The 17,628-nt window shown below is 31.2% G+C and overlaps 1 protein-coding gene across 1 annotated transcript; it reads right to left on the reverse strand.

The window, feature by feature from the left end:
* Nucleotides 1-866: 866 nt before the first annotated feature.
* LOC113374876 (probable cytochrome P450 304a1) lies at nt 867-13,119 on the reverse strand. The gene is made up of 9 exons (XM_026614836.1): nt 13,026-13,119; nt 12,827-12,890; nt 12,411-12,582; nt 12,073-12,345; nt 11,314-11,443; nt 11,010-11,190; nt 1,514-1,631; nt 1,306-1,447; nt 867-1,054 (listed from the first exon to the last, which is right to left on the reverse strand). Exons 1-9 carry the CDS (start codon nt 13,117-13,119, stop codon nt 867-869), a joined length of 1,362 nt encoding a protein of 453 aa, XP_026470621.1.
* Between the last annotated feature and the right edge of the window lie 4,509 nt (nt 13,120-17,628).

A 17,628-nucleotide genomic window follows, 5' to 3' on the forward strand; every position in this document is an offset into this window, starting at 1 on the left:
ATATGGGTAAATATTCTTAAGCAGAACACCTATCAGCCCAAAATTGCGGCATTGTTTTTTAGTGGATAAAAATGTCCACACCACCGTTCATTGTTTTCTGTCAGAACAGGCGGCAGAATATTTACGATGGCGGTGTCATATTTTTTTTGTACCTGTATGAAAAACACGCACACACACATACATCAATTTTATCTAAAGTATGCCAAAATGTTTAGAAACCTTTGAAACGTAAAGATATATAATTTTTTTTTATTTTCGATTCTTTTTCGAAATATTAGTTTAACATTTGATACTAACTATGTTTTTAATCGTACTGAATCTGGTTATGGATTTTAATAAATTGTATGTCAGTGCTTCTATCCTTTTAAAATTTATTACACCTTATAATATAATTACAAATTATACTGAATTAATATTTGATGCAAAAATTAATAATGATGCAAATCCGTGATGAAATTATTTTTACAATATCTCCTTAGTTATATTAATAAACATGATAATAACTGATCGCATTTATCAACTGTGAGTTTATAGGAAAAACGTTGTTTGAATCTATTATTAATAATTAAATTACTAAAATGGGATTTTTTTATAGCGTATGTTGCATACATAGCTTTGTTGGAGATAATTATAGTTGCTTAGCTTCGTCTAGCCTTTTTACAACATTTGAATTAATTTTTATGAATGCATCATAAATATATTTTTGTGAAAATATGATTCGCATTTTTTGAACAAATATTTAATTTTTCTATATTTCTATATATGTATTTTATAGGAGTAAATACTCAAGCTTACAATTTTATATTACATTTTATTCATTATTTTAAGAGATATTTTATAATATATTTCCGAATTATATTTGCATGTTAACTATATCGCACTTGGTACTTTATCCAAACGTCCTTTGGAGAAATTATGAATCCTGATAGTTCTCCCCGGCGCGGCGGTTTCTCTTTTCCGGGTGCTGGTGAAAATATGAAATTTTGAACTAAGGATGCAAACATCAGGAACATATTCTGACGTGCAAACGTTTCTCCAGCACACAAACGTTTTCCTGAAATTAAACATTTTAGAGAACATATCAGCATTTTAATCTTGATTTTGTGAGCAATTTTTTAAATCTTCTAGTCTTTTAGCAAATTCAAGCTTTTCTTCTAATATTTTCAAACTCATATATGACTCATATCATAGTTATGACTTTTATTAAATGTATTATATTTCTATCAGGTTTATATGCATGTTATGTGCATTGATATTTTGTATGATTCATTTCTATATATGTAATTTAATGGATTTTGTGTCTACCTGCTCCAAATGGTAAAGTGATATCTTTTTTCTTTAACAAACCGCGTGAATCCAAAAATCGTTCAGGTCGAAATACTTCAGGATCTCCCCATATATCGGAATCGTGGTGTATACTCCATAAATTGGTTATGACCATAGTGTTCTGAAAGTATTAAAAGCACAGCATTCGTAAATTCATTTTCAATCGTTAAGTTGTCTAAAATTTTACCTTTGGTATATTGTATCCATTTAAGGAGGTGTCAGTTTGGGCGCGATGCGGCAAATTTAAAGGAACCAAGGTTTCAATTCGCATAGTTTCGCGCAGGCATGACTCCGTATACGGCATGCTGAAATATATTAATTAACATTATTTTTTTAACTTAAACTTATATAAATTATTTTTTCAACTGTTCAGACTAATTTTGCACTTGCACTTATTAAATTTTGAATAAACCTATTTCTATTATAGCGTAAGTTGCATACATAGCTTCGGTGATGATAATTCAATTATATCGTTTAGCGTTTTTGCAATATTTGAATAAATTTTTATAAATACATAAATATTCTTTTGTGAAAATATTATACGCATTTTTGTGAAATTATTTAATTTTTTCTATACTTCTATATATGTAATTTTAATCATCTTCATGTGACAAAAACTTCAACTTATAATATATATTTTTGAAATCTTATAATATTTTTAATAGTACAAAACTGCATCTGTACAATTATAACATGCGGGTACGTTTGTAAGGCAACGCGTGGAACTTCTTTAATGAACATAATTTTGCTAACTGAACTTATATAATTTATTTTTTCAACTGTTCAAACTATTTTTGCAGATCTTGTTAATCTGTTGCATATATTAAATTTTGAATATACTTATACAATTTTTTAATACATACTGAATCGACCAAGTGTTTTTGTTAAACTCTGGAACAACATATTTTCTATCGCATTTTTATATATATTGTTCTATCTACCAATTTGTCAACAGGCCAATAAATTCATGTAAATTTTTAATATAAAATTTTTAAATTTTTTATTCAATAATATATAATTATATTTTTTTATTAACAATTGTTATTGACTTGTGCAATACACTTTTGCTACCTTTTTTTCTTTGTTGTGTTGTGCATTTTTTATATAATATTTAGTGTACGGCAATTTAATTCAACTTGCATCAAATTTTTCATTACAGTTTTTAAATTCCTGATGAAATTTTTAAATATTTTTTGGAACAACTTGTTTCTTTTACTTAGTCTGTCATCAAGATTTGGCAATAAATTAAAACAATATTGGACATACTTGCGCAATCCCAAAGCTCCATATCGGATGGGATTTATTATAGATTTATATATCAATAACTTATTATCAAGTTACATGATTGATTTGCGTCTCATTAGCCAATTTAGGTCTGTAACCTTCTGTCACAATAAAAAGTTGAAATTGAAAATTTTTGCATATCTTCACGTTTTGGTTTCTGAATATTTTGGCATACCTTAGAAAAAATGGATGTATGTGTGTGTGTGTGCTTTGTGTGTCCGCAATTTTTCGATCCCGTTTTCGGCCGGACGGATCAAGCGATTTGAATGATCCAAAAAACATTCGATTTCTATTGATATGGAGATGTGCTGATTAGTTTAGGACAAAGACAGGTCCAACCGTTTTAGAGATACGGAATAAAGAGTGCAAAAAATAGAAATCTAGTTTTTGAGAGAACGGAGCATCCGATTTGAATGATTTAAAAATTTTCTACTTGTGTTGACAAAACGTTTGCTTTTGGAGAGAGGCACAATTTTTTTTTTAATTTCCAAAAAATTTTGTTTGAATATCGAAAATACTGATAATAAAAATGATATGGCAAGATTTGTTCTTCTATGTCTTAAATATTGGACCCAGCACTCTTCTTTATGGAACGCCAGCTCTTATTGAGGAAGAAGTAGAAGTTTCATAGTTAATCCTGATTTGGAAATGAATAAATTTTTGCTGGCGGAAAAACACTGCACCTAAATTTAAAACCTGCTCGGTCACATTTTCAAAATATTCAGTTTTCTCGAATAACTTTATCCGAGACAAGAAATAAGCGGAGGTTTTAGTCGGTATTATACCCAGGCGGTATTGAGTCCGACATACCATGACAAATGACCTAGTCTTGGTATGCGTAAATGCATTTCCTTCGCTATATAAAATAAAAAAAAAATGAAAAGAGCAGATTTTTCTTTGCGATTACTTTTCGGATTGAGAAATTGTTAGCGAATTGTTAGTGGAATGTAGTCCACAGTTCTTGTCGGCATCTTGTTTTTGTAATTGATGATTCGATAAAATATTGTATTATCTAAATGGCAATTTAAAAATTTTTATCATATGATGCACTTATAAATTCAATTATGAATGATAATTATAATATTGTGCATACATATTTTTATTCAATCTTATTGATTATATATGTGAGAATTATTTCTTAATATTATTAATATAAACAAAATATTTTTTTCAAAGACTAATTTTTATGATTAATTTATTAATATGTTATTGACTTGTGAATTAAACTTTTGTTACATTATTTTTTCGCTTGCTGCGCTTGAGCAGTTAAATAACTAATCAACAAATAAATATTGTTGAATTATAAAATGATTATTAAAAGTATAAAAAAGTATTTTTACAATTGTATATGCCTTCTTAACACTTAATATCCTTTCTATTATAATATATGCATTGTTTTTATATAATCTATTTTTTTAACTGTTTAAAAATGTTATTTCAATATTTGATAAAAACTTTGTTTTTAATCGTTTTAAATCTAGTACTGGATTTTTATAAATTGCATATTATTACTTCCTTCCTTTATTTTTAAAATATATTTTAATTACACATAATACTGAATTAATATTTTTTATGCGATTTCATTGTGTTTTTGCAAAATTTGATGCAAATCCATAATAAAATTATTTCTACAATATCTCCTTTGTTATATTAATAAACGTTTTTTTAATACATTATTAATGTATCACACTACACAGCTATGATATAGATAATTGTATTTACTTAAGTTTGTCTTGCATTTTTGCAATATGTATTTAAATTAATTTTTACTACTTATACTAATGTTTTTAATATAAATGTCCATTTTTTTACCCGTCGGGAGAAGCCAAACTCCCATCGGGCGCGTCCCCAGATGGCGGATAGGGGGTGTCCTAACCGGTCGTAAGATCGGCGGATTGGGGCGAAATAAAATAGCCCCCGCGGACCAAATTTGGCGTTGGAGCTGAAGAGTAACAGCCACCACGTGTGTCTTTTCGGAAAAAGCTCGCTGATCTTCGGATCAGAGGGTAAGGGCGAAATAAAATAGCTCTCGGGGTAAAAAGCAAAAACTCCCCTTTTGGCTGGAAGGGTCGGTCACACCATTTGACCTAGGGTTTCGTACGCTAGCTATATTTCTCATTAAACACTTTTACTACTTATACTAATGTTTTTAATATAAATGATCTTTTTTTATTTCTTCAAAAAAAAGCAACAATTTTTGTCGAATAACAATATTAAAATTTATATTTTAAACGTATATTTATATATTTTTACTATTTACTAATTTACCTATATAACTTTTCTGATATTATCATTTTTTGGCTTTGTCTATAACGACAACTATATTTGTTAAAAAATATCAAAATTTATCCTATACATTTGAAATATATTTATATTATTTAATACATTTTTTTATATAACTACTTTGCAATTAAAGCTTTGATAAGATTTTAAATTTCATGCATATTTCAAATAACATATCTGTATATGTCGAACTTCAACACGATAGTGTGCAAAAAATGTTCTCCATTTTTATTTTCATCAACTTCAGGGAAATCGCTTTTTATTTATATAAGAATGTTTTGAATTAAATTTTCATGGAAATCATTTTGATATTATTTTTATCTTTCATACAAGAATTACCATCTGTTCAGCTGGCGATATTTTAAATGTTCTGGCAAACCAAATATTAAACACTAGTTATATTTTCTTATTATATTTATCCTACATCGATGCATTTTAATCTCCCATTAAATATTTTTACTACTTATACTAATGTTTTTAGTATAAATGACGATTTTTTCCCGTCGGGAGAAGCCAAACTCCCACCGGGCGCGTCCCCAGGTGGCGGATAGGGGGTGTCCTAACCGGTCGTAAGATTGGCGGATTGGGGCGAAATAAAATAGCCCTCGCGGACCAAATTTGGCGTTGGAGCTGAAGAGTAACAGCCACCATCCGTGTATCCTTTAGGAGAAAGCTCGCTGATCTTCAGATCAGAGGGTAAGGGCGAAATAAAATAGCTCTCGCGGTAAAAAACAAAAACTCCCCTTTCGGCAAGAAGGGTTGGTCACACCATCTGATCTATGGCCACGTACGCAAGCGGATAAGGGGACACTGCTCGAGAGAGATGAGTGGTTGATCCATATAGCGCAGTGTGCGTGGTAACTCCCACGGGAGAAAGAGGATGCCCGTCGAACTACCAGAATTTAAACAAACAAGAGACAGGAGGCTATTCATGGACCTCGAGCAGAGTTTGTTTATCAGAGGCCTTTTTTTGGGAGTTTATCAGAGATAGCAGAACTGCGAGAAAGATGGCACGCACTACACTACGCTCCACAAGAGAATCATGGCCGAAAACGAGTCCTGCTTGACGTAGTCCACTGTGTACAGCTTTACGGAGCAGAGATATGGGTAAATATTCTTAAGCAGAACACTTATCAGCCCAAAATAGCGGCTTTTTTTGTGGGTAAAAATCTCCACACCACCGTTCATTGTTATCTGCCATAAGCTGGGCGGCAGAGTATTAACGATGGCGGTGCTATGTATTTTTTGTACCTCTATGAAAAACACACACATACATCAATTTCATATAAAGTATGCCAAAATGTTCAGTAACATTTGAAACATACAGATATATAAAAAATTTCATTTTCGATTCTTTTTCGAAATATTAGTTAAACATTTGATACTAACTTTGTTTTTTAATCGTACTAAATCTAATACTGGGTTTTATAAATTCGAACTTCTATTCTTTATTTTAAAATATATTTTAATTTTACATTATACTGTAGTAATACTGCTTTATTCCTTTTTATTATGTTTTGCAAAATTTGATGCAAATCTATGATGAAATTATTTTTACAATATCTTCTTCGTTATATTAATAAACATAATAATAACTGATCGCATTTATAAACTATTATTTTATAGGAAAAACGCTGTTTGATTTATTATTAATAATTAAATTATTAAAATGGGATTTTTTTATAGCATTTGTCGCATACATAGCTTTGATAGAGATAATTATATTTGCTTAGATTTTTCTAGCGTTTTTACAATATTTGAATTAATTTTTATGAATACTTATGAATCTCATAATATTTTCAATAGTACAAGACAAACTGCATCTGTATAAATATAACGTGAGAGTATTTTTGTAAGTTTACGGCAATTAGATAAATTAAATTTATCAACTGTTTGAACTATTTTCGCAAATCTTCTCAATCTGTTGCATATATTAAACTTTGAATGAACCTAAACAATTTTTATATTTATATTTCGCAGCAAATCTACTAATTTCTTCCGCTATTGTTTGTATGTTGCAGTCCTGATGAACAAGCCAATTAGGTACATACCTGGGAGCCTCCAGTATTTTTTTGAGGAGCTTGTTCTGAGCTCTCTGTAAGATGCTTATATAAGATCGACTGGCACTACTCCAGAGAAAAAAGCCGTAAGTCCAGATTGGTTTTAAGACGACTTTGTATACAAGAATACTAAATTTAAATGCTGTTGCAGGTTGTCTAAAGACGCAGCTATAGGGCATTCGCGTTTCGATAGAATGCAGATATCATCTGGAAAAGTGGCGATGTTGGTGTCAGCTGTAGTAGGCATGTCTGAGGTAAATAATAAAAATAATGTGGGACCCAAAACGCTTCTCTGTGGTACACCTGAGTTTATTTGCTTCAGAGGAGAGGTGCAATGTGATATATTAATAAAAAACTGTCGGTTTACCAGGTATGATTGAAGTAGTTGGTATAAATTAGCTGGGAGGTTTGATTTTATCTTGTAGAGGAGACCGGTGTGCCACACCTTATCAAAAGCCTGTGAGATATCTAGAAATGCGGCTGAGGTGCAATTTTTTTTCTTGTAATGGATGAGTTGATTTCCTGGACTACTCTGTGAGTTTGTTTGATTGTTGAGTGGAGTTTCCTAAAGCCAAATTGATATAGCGGAATTGTGTTCTTGTTACTCAAAATTGCATTGATCTTTTTAAGCAGTAATTTTTCAATTATTTTAGACAAGATGGGCAGTAAGCTAATTGGTCTGTAGGATTCCATCAGAGTAGGATCTTTGCCAGGTTTTGGTATTAGAATTATTTTTGCAATTTTCTAGGAACGCGGAAATACTGTTAGTCTGATAATGGAGTCGAACAGAATGGTTAGGAATCTCAAGGCTTTTTGTGGGAGTTGCTTCAGCATATGTATCTTGATTTGATCATGCCCAGGGGCTTTGCCTGATTTTGACTTAGTTATTTCAAGTTCTACTTCAGAAAGAGAAAAGCGGGTGTCTGAATGGTCGCCGTATGTTGAAGAACCTTTTAGATTATTGTGAATAAACTCTTCTTCTTGGGAACTGCATTGCTGTGGTAGAGGGTGAAAAATTTGTTCGAAAAGTTGGCAAACAAGTTGACTTTCTGACCCATGCGTTGTTTGCTTCTTTAATAGCTGGAACAGGAATAATTGGTTGTTTAAAATTTTTGGTTACTTTCCAGAGTGAGTAGTTTGTGTCTGAAGTAGCTGATAGATTTTTCAGTTTGGTTTCAAAGATCTTATTGTTGTGTTCTCGAAGACAGGTTTTGAGCTCTTTGCAAGCTTTGTGTAATTTTGATTTGTTTATCGTTGATCTTGTAAGTTGCCATTGCTTCCGAAGAGATGTGGTTAACAGGTCTACAGCAGCGTTGAGGTCACTCCCGGATTTTAATGGTATGTTGCAACTTAGATTGTTATCTAAATACTCTCTAAATTTGTTCCAGCATGTAAACTTAGTAGTCATGTATTCATTTTGGTTGTTGATGGGTTTATGATTGAGTATATTCAAGAAAACGGGAGAATGCTCGGAGTTTAAGTCTAGGCATGTGGAAGATTTCAGCGAATTTCTTGGAAAACCTCTGGTGATGTAGAAATCCAGCAGATCTGGTATTCTTTGGAGGTCAGATGGCCAGTAGGTTGGCTCGCCAGTAGATATGGGTAAAAGACTAAGTGATGCAACCGTATTGTAAAGTTCGCGCCCTCTGGGGTTTATGAGCCTTGATCCCCAGTACGTGTGCTTGGAGTTGAAGTCACCTCCAACAATAAATGTGTTGCCCAGCGCGTTGAAAAATGACTCAAATTGGCTCTTCAGGGTTGTGTGTCTGGGATGGCAATAGATTGATGATATAGTTATAAAATGAAGAAATTGTACGGAAATATTTGTAGCCTGCAGAAAGTGTGCACAAAAAGGTTCCATGATGTGGTGTTTTATATTTGATTTTATTAATATTGCTGCCCCTCCGTGAGCTTTATTGTCAGGATGATATGTATTATAGATGGAGTATTGAGGTATCGTTATATAACTTCTGCTTGTGAAGTGTATCTCTGAAATGAGAAGTATGTCTATATTGCGTTGTATAATGAAATGTTTAACTTCTTGTAAGTGCTGTATTAAACCATTGACGTTCCATGTGCAAAATTTGAAATATGTGTTTATTATTTGTTATTCGAATGAATGGTTGTCAGCAGTTTGAGCATTGTGCCTATTTGGTCTACTAAGGTCTTTACCATAGATTTTAATTCATGCATGTCATTTTGATAACTTACATTTGTTGGATTGATGTTTGTAGATGATTCATGTTCTTGAGGATTTTGATGATTATTTGCGTTTTGTTCGTTGTTAACTATTTGAGAAAAGGAAACATTTGGCCGTATTAGTGAGTGTCTGCTACTTGTAGTAGGTTGTTGTGAGATTTCTTTTTTCCTTAGTGGTGGAAATCGCCGATGTTTTTCTGCTTGATATATTGGGCACCCTCTATAATTAGCTGGATGGTTTGAATCGCACAATGCACATCTTACGTTACTGTTTATTCGGTCCGTCCATGAGCAATCTGGAGTGAGATGATTACCGGCACATTTTACGTAACTTGGATCTTTTGTACAATAGTTTTTTGTGTGTCCTAGACATTGGCACCTGCGGCATTGAGGAACTTCTCGAGGATGGCGCATGGGTTCGATTATAACTTTTGTTTTATATAAAAATTCTCTATTCATTATTGTGTATATCTCTTTATTATTTTTGTCTTGCTGCAGTTCAACAACGAATATGTTTAGCGGAAGTTTAGTAGTACGCTGTCTCAGGTTGTAAATATGTACGACCTTATGCCCAAGATCTGAGATTTCTTTTGACAAGATATTGATGTCTGTACTATGGTGAAGATTTTTGATTACAATTTTAAATGCCTTTTTTGTTTTTTCCTGGAATGAGTTCAGTTGTGTACCTTTGTCTCTCAATAATTTGAGGACGGTATTATATGTGTGGGGATTCTTGGTATTACTTTCAACTTTCTTCAAACCAACGGTCTTGTGTGAAGAGAGATTCTGAACATTATTTTCTAGCAATTCTATTAGAGGTTTTATGTCATTGACCTCATGTACAAAGATCGGTGGCGGAGTTACTACTTTTTCCACTGGAGGCGCTGAAGTTGAAGGCTGTTCGTCCATTTTGTCGTTTTCCGGAGCAACTGATTGTAATACATTATAATAGTTCTTGGTTGGTATCGGATCTAACCAATAATTTTTTGTGGTTGCCTTTTTTGTGACATTAGCGGTTTGTGCAGATTTATTCTGCTGTCTTCTTTTACTTATGGCCAGTTTCCACTCTTGATATTGCGCGTTGAATCGCATGTCCCTGAATGTTACTGGATATGGTTTGTGCGATTGCGAATTATTGTCACTCGGAAGCATTTCGATATCTTCTAATGTTTGCGAGGAAGTCCGCGGTTGATTCATTTGTGGTAGAATATGCGTTTCGACAAATTCTGCGTTAGTTGTATAATCATCTTGTAGAATTTGTTGTGATTCAGTGATAAAACTTTCAAAAATATTATTCATGATTTAAGGCTTTGAAAAATTAACTTGTTGAATGACACTTATTTGACACGATGAGAATAATGATTATAAATGTCACTTTGTTTATAAACAACGCCATGTCCCCCGCAATGGAGACACGTGACTGGCGGTATAAACTTGCGCAATGCGGGCACTATCGCAGGTAGAAAACACTATTGTTTACACTTTTACTTGTTATGTAAATAAATGGTATCGGCTGAGCGATGTGAATCGTTCGAAGTCTGAACGAAGACTGAGTTATTGACTTGTAAATTAAACTATTGCCACCTTATTTTCCCGAGCTGCGTTTAAGCAGTTAAATAACTAATTAACAAATGAATTGAAATTATAAAATAATTACTAAAACTATATTTTAGAAGGTTTATGAAACTCGAGGCCAACGACTCGGTTATATTTTGCCTTTGTTGTATAGTGCATTTTTATGTAATATTTAATATACTGTAATTCAATTCTACTTGCATCGAATTTTTTATCACAATTTAAAAAATTCTTGATGTAACTTTTAAATATTTTTTGGAACAAATCGTTTCTTTTACTTACTGTGGCCTATCATCAAGATTTGGCAATCGTCCTCTTCCGACTACTCTGTCAAGCTCTTCAAGAATTTTATCTTGGACATCTGGTCTATACATCAGATGAAAAAATAAATAACATAGTTGCACCCCTAACGCCGTTGTCGACGGAAAGAGAAAATCCGCCCCCGTCAGTATCAATTGATCGACTACGAGAAAAAGAAATTAAACAAATATTCTTTAGAATTCAAATGCTAATGTTATTATTTTTGTAAAATATTAATTTTTATGCAATGCAACTTCTTATTATTATAATTATTTCTATTTATTACCTGAAAATGTTGTTTCATCATCTTTATTAAAAATATTTTTTTGCCTTTTTGTCATTTCATTTAAATAAATGTCCACAAAACTGCGATCATCTCCGTCTTCGTGTTGTTTCATAATTGATTCAACATTTTTCTTGTATATCATAAAAAACAGACATATAATTTCAATTAGCTTTTATAATCCATATATTGTACGTATGTATATTCAATATTTGCCTACCCCCCCCCCCCATTTTCACCGAACTTTTCCTAACTTAACATTTCTTGATAATTATTACCGGACTTCTATCATTATGTTTTGCGAAAGAAAAAGTTTATATTTGGGAGTTTAAGCACTTTTGACTGTAAATTTACATTGTGTCTTTAATAGAATACATTATTACTACAAATTTTATGAATTCCTCGTAATTTATTCTTTTACTGAAATTGAACAACTTCTGTTTTCCATTTTAAATTCGAGATATTATTTTATATTATCGAAAATTTTACAAAACGTGTGTTACACGCCACTATAAAAATTAACATATATTTTTAATAAAATCACTTTTATACCAATATTTTTGTATAATATATATTTTTTTACTAAGTTTCCAATACAAATATTGTGTATTCAAGAATTTGGTACAACTCTTATTTAGTCTTCTTCTACAATGTTCTAAATTTGATGTTATTTATTTTTAAAAAACTGTTTTCTATTTTTCTTAATGCGATATTTTAATATTAATATTATACAAATTTAATAATAAGTTTGTTAATTATTACCTCAATGAATTCGTATATAACTTTATTTCCTCTTTTAAGGTCGTTGTACCCCGACATTTCAGGGATGATATGTCTTAGCCAAGGGGTCTGCGATAGGGCCCGACCCATATCATCTCCAGCTCTTTGAAAAACCATAGCTCCTCGGCCCAACTTAATTAATTCATGATGTTTACTTCTTGGCCATCTTTCACGGGAAAACACTGCCATGAAAGAATTTATAAAAGCCATAAAAAATATGTTTGGCATCATTATTAAACCATCTCTGCAAACCAGCTGCAAAAAATAATTGTTCTATTTTTTGAAACATTGGAAATTTTATAAACTTTCCACTTACTTACATTTTCATCTTTCTCTACTGGACCGTTTTTGAGCAAATTAATTAAATCGTTTAACTCCTCATTGATCATTGCTTCTAATGAAGGACAACGTCTTCCAAATCCAAAATCTCTCATGTAACGTAATGCAAAGCGACGTTGTTCATGCCAAAAGTTACCATCAGTAAAAATATACCTAAAAATTAATAATATTTTTACTTTAGAAGTATTTTGTGCAAAAACATATTTTACCTCTCAGATTTTCTTTTGGATCCCTCATTCTTGCTAATATAACATCCATTCTTCCATCAAATTCTTTTTTATTCAGAATTTCTTTGATCGTTTCATAATCTTGTGCAGCTACGCCAAGAAAATCTCCTGCATAAAATCCAATTATTTTGGACTTGTATAATTTTGCAATTTTAGTAAAAGCCAGTTGCAAAAAAGTATAATTCGCCAGCAAAATAAACCAATAACTACCCCATATTGGCAATCTCGGTGGACCTACGTTATAAATTTCATATTATATTTTTTGATTAATTGATTTTTACTTTCATTTGCATTTTTTATAAACATGAAACAGTTCTAATATGCGCAAACATAAAACTATTAATTAAATTATATGCATAATTATGGAACCTGGTGGGAAATTTTTAGGCCTCTCAGTCGCCAACTTGTACATCCAGTACACAAAAACCATAATGGCTATAAAAACGATCACTGGATTAGCCATCCCAAAACTTATTTTAATTATGTTTCACTTATTAAATTCAAATAATTACAATGTATATTATTTGCAAGTTGTATTGCCAATTGATCACTGCAAGCAGAAGCTATTTACTGCATCGCATTTTATTTGTTTTAAGATCATGTTGAGCGAATTTTGAACAGAATTGTAGTTAGCGATATTTTTTATTTATTGGACTTAGTTAATTTAACTACTAAAAATATTTTCATTTTTATATTCTATAGTGTGCTTTTACAACTATTAGAAATCTCTTTTGACATTACGTACGTGTATTTAAATGAATTTTTAAAGTAGCCATTTTTACATTCAATTTTTACGCATAGTACTGCTAATTTTTATGAAAAAAAAAATTTAACAAATATTCTGAATCACAACCGCAAGGATATGAATATTTTATATGTTGCAACCGATTATATACTTGCCATAATTTGTGATGTTAGAATTTTGAATAAAAATTGTTGGCGTGTAGCTTATAATTTTATTAAATCAATCTTTATATTATACTTAATGAATATTATATACTAATTTTTCAATAAATAATGAATTGAAGTTTCTGACTGCATAATAAATTTATCTACGATATAAATGAAATTCGAGTTTTTTGCACTAACTTATTCATACATTTTAAGAATGTATATCATTCTCGTCTTTCATACTAAATGTATATAAAAATAGTAATATTTTTATGCATTTTATTTTATAATTAATTAGTCTATATAATTCCGATTCTGATCCAAATGCTCTTGATCACATAATCTTTCGTTTGTTTCAAGAGAGTCATTTGAGGTCATTGTATAACTTGATAATAAATTCCAATGCATTTTTAAAAAATTAACTGTTAATGAGAATAACTATATAAGTCCATTATTAACTAATATTTAATATGGGAGATTTTGTATAGTAAATGTCGCATTTTTTAAAAATTATTTTAAATTTTTTGGTATCATAGTTTATATACGTTTTCAAGTTTTTATACATATATTTGCTTCGTGAATTTGCATAAAATCTAAGAAAACAGGAAACAATAACGTTCATTTTGATTACATGTTTTTAGTTTCAATATATAAATTTAAACGCGTGTTTTTCTTTATTTTAAAATAAACAGTAATATAATAATTATGTTCATAGTTTCTGATATTATAGAATAACAAGGATGTGACGTTTTCAGAAAAGTCGAATCAGTCAATTGAAATTAAATTACTATATTATTCTGTTCACTTAAATAAAATTAATAAATAAATAAATTTGTTTTCTGGAATCAATAATATGTAATTGTGATGAAATTCGGCCTTCATCACCTTCTCTTCTTCAATCATTATAAAATACAGATTTGAATATTGAGGTCGTCGTGGTTAAATTTAATACTATCTGCCTTAAAATTTTTGATTGAATGCGTTGCATTAAAAACAATGTTGGACATATTGGCGCAATCCCAAAGCTCTATATCAGATGGGCTTTATTATAGATTTATATGTCAATACCTTGTTATCAAGTGACATGATTGATTTGCGCTTTATTAGCCAATTTAGGTCTGTAACCCTTTTGTTCAACAATCGAAAAACAAAAATCGAAATTGAAAACTTTTGCATATCTTCACGATTTGGTTTCTGAACATTTTGGCATACCTTAGAAAAAATGGATGTATGTGTGCAATTTTTCGATCACGTTTTGTGTTGCACTGATCAAGCGATTTGAATGATCCAAAAAACATTCGATTTCTATTGATATGGAGATGTGCTGATTAGTTTCTGGCAAAGACAGGTCCAACCGTTTCGGAGATACGGAACAAAAAGTGTAAAAAATAGAAATCGAGTTTTTGAGAGAATGCAGCATCCGATTTGAATGATTTAAAAAATTTCTATTTGTGTTGACAAAACGTTTGCTTTTGGATAGAGACAATCTTTTTTTTTAATTTCAAAATTGTTTTCTTTGAATATCGAAAATAATGATAATGAAAGATGATATGGCAAGATTTGTTCTTGTATGTAGTGAATATTGGACCCAGCACTCTTCTTTATGGAACGACAGCTCTTATTGAGAAAGAAGTAGAAGTTTCATAGTTAATCTTGATTTTGAAATGAATAAGTTTTTGGTGACGGAAAAACACTGCTCGGTCACATTTGCAAAATATTCAGTTCTCTCGAATAACTTTATTAGAGACCAGAAATAAGCGTAGGTTTTAGTCGGTATTATACATAGGCGGTATTGAGTCCGACATAACATGACAAATGACCTAGTCTTGGTATGCGTAAACGCATTTCCTTCGCTATATAAAACTAGCTGTAAGTGGAATTCTGTCTTAAGGCAATTAGGGCATCGTGCCTTAAGGCAAATTGCGGGAACTTCCCGTACCAAAAATTTTTTTTTTTTAAAAACGATTAACATTTTTGAAAAAAAATTACTTCGAAATAATTATTGAGAAACTAGGAATATGACAAAAAATTACTTTTTTTTGAAAAAAAAATTTTTATTTGAAAAAAAAATTTTTTTTTTGAAAGAAAAAAAATTTTTTTTGAAAACAAACTATTTTTTTGAAAAGAAAAATGTTTTCTTCATTTTGACGTATTTTGGAAATTCTGAACTTTTTTTCAAAGCAATCGTAGTGCTTGAACTGCATAGAGACGAATTGTCACAGCGCAAGTGCCGCGCCGCCGTTTAACGCATAAACATTGGTACGGAACCCATAGAAATGTAAAAAAAAATTATACTTATTGTTAAAATTTCTATACAATATCTGATAATTTGATGTGCATATGTCTAATCATCATTTTAAACCGCCGAATGGCATTTTTTTTTACTTTTTTCATTAGATCTCCGAAACCGCTAGACCTGCCTTCATGAAAATTGTATCAACTCTTCATCTTGCCAATACAAGTAAAATGTTTTTTGAATTATTCAAATCGGACGCTCCGTTCTCTTGAAAACTGAGTTACCGTTTTCGGCACTTTTTGCCCCGTATCTTCGGAACGGCTAGACCTAAATTCGCCAAAAACTAATCAGCACGTCTCCTTATCAGTACGAATCGAATGTTTTTTGAATTATTCAAATCGGTTGATCCGTGTTCCCGAAATCGTCGACGAAAATTTGTATCCGCACATACATACACACACATACATACATACACACACACACACACACACACACATACATCCATTTTTTCTAAGGTATGCCAAAATGTTCAGAAACCTCTGAAACGTAAAGATATATAAAAATTTTCATTTTCGATTTTTTTGCGATTACTATAACTTACCCTACGGGAAGTTAATCATGTTTATATTTATTTTTATTAATATCATAATCAATATTAATGTGCAATCTAAACAAACTCTATCATAAATTACATTTTAATTACAAGGGCGTTAAATAATATAGGGGTAATACGGTTAAAATGGAATTTATGGACAAAATGACATAGTGGTCTTATTTAAAAAATTGGCTAGTTTCAGAAACGTTTCCACGACTGAATAACATGAAGAAAGCTATAATAATAATCCTGTCAGGTGGTGAGCGTCATTGTCACAGTATTGTCAAAGTAATCGTGTGTCGCGCCTCCAAGAGTTTATTAACTTCCCGTAGGGCAAGTTATAGTAATCGCAAAAAAATCGAAAATGAAAATTTTTATATATCTTTACGTTTCAACATATCCTGAACATTTTAGCATGCCTTAGAAAAAATGGATGTATGTGTGTGTGTTCGGATACAAGTTTTCGTCGACGATTTCAGGAACACGGATGAAGCGATTTGAATAATTCAAAAAACATTCGATTCGTATTGATAAGGAGAAGTGCTGATTAGTTTTTGGCGAAGGTAGGCCTAGCCGTTCTGAAGATATGGGGAAAAAAGTGCCAAAATGGTAACCCAGTTTTTAAGAGAACGGAGCGTCCGATTTGAATAATTCAAAAAACATTTTACTTGTATTAACAAGATGAAGAATTGATCAAATTTTCATGAAGGCAGGTCTAGCGGTTTCGGAAATCTAGTAAAAATAGAAAGATCCACTGGTAAAAAGAAGAAGCTTACATTTGTTGCAAAACTCTCTTTCTTTGTTCTGGAACTCGATGATGATTGGTTACGATGTATGACTTGTACCATTTGGGTTCATGCATCATGTGCTAATGTCCCAGAGAGGACGAAACGATTTATTTGTTAACTGCTTTCTTAAAAACTAGCATCTCAGTAAATCTTAACCTATATACCATTTTGTCCGTACTATATGGATTAAATGATTTTTGTTGCATTTTTCCTCAACACATATGTTATTATAGTTCCTACTTTATTACAATGCTATCTAACTGGTAGTCAACGAACCAAAAATAATTGAAAAGATTGAGACTGGTTATAATATCATTAAAAAAACAAATACCACTAGAAAACAAAACACCATACCATTTCGTCCGTACTTCCCCAATATACACATATCTATTTTTTATTAATTCATAAACTAAAATCAAATTTAGTGGCGAGCATAGCTCACGGGTAGCGTGTTCGATTCAC

This window comes from Ctenocephalides felis, unplaced genomic scaffold (genome assembly GCF_003426905.1).
Source record: "Ctenocephalides felis isolate EL2017-DRISC unplaced genomic scaffold, ASM342690v1 CF-g0.4_SCAFFOLD_01886, whole genome shotgun sequence".
Classification (NCBI taxonomy): domain Eukaryota; kingdom Metazoa; phylum Arthropoda; class Insecta; order Siphonaptera; family Pulicidae; genus Ctenocephalides; species Ctenocephalides felis.

Excerpts from the sequence above, each read along its gene's own strand:
- LOC113374876 (XM_026614836.1), bottom strand. The coding sequence starts at position 13,119 with ATGGCTAATCCAGTGATCGTTTTTATAGCCATTATGGTTTTTGTGTAC. Across the intron at positions 12,583-12,826 it reads CTGGCGAATTATACTTTTTT|GTATATTTTTACTGATGGTA; the intron begins GCAACTGGCTTT and ends ATTAATTTTTAG. Across the intron at positions 1,448-1,513 it reads ATGGATACAATATACCAAAG|AACACTATGGTCATAACCAA; the intron begins GTAAAATTTTAG and ends TAATACTTTCAG.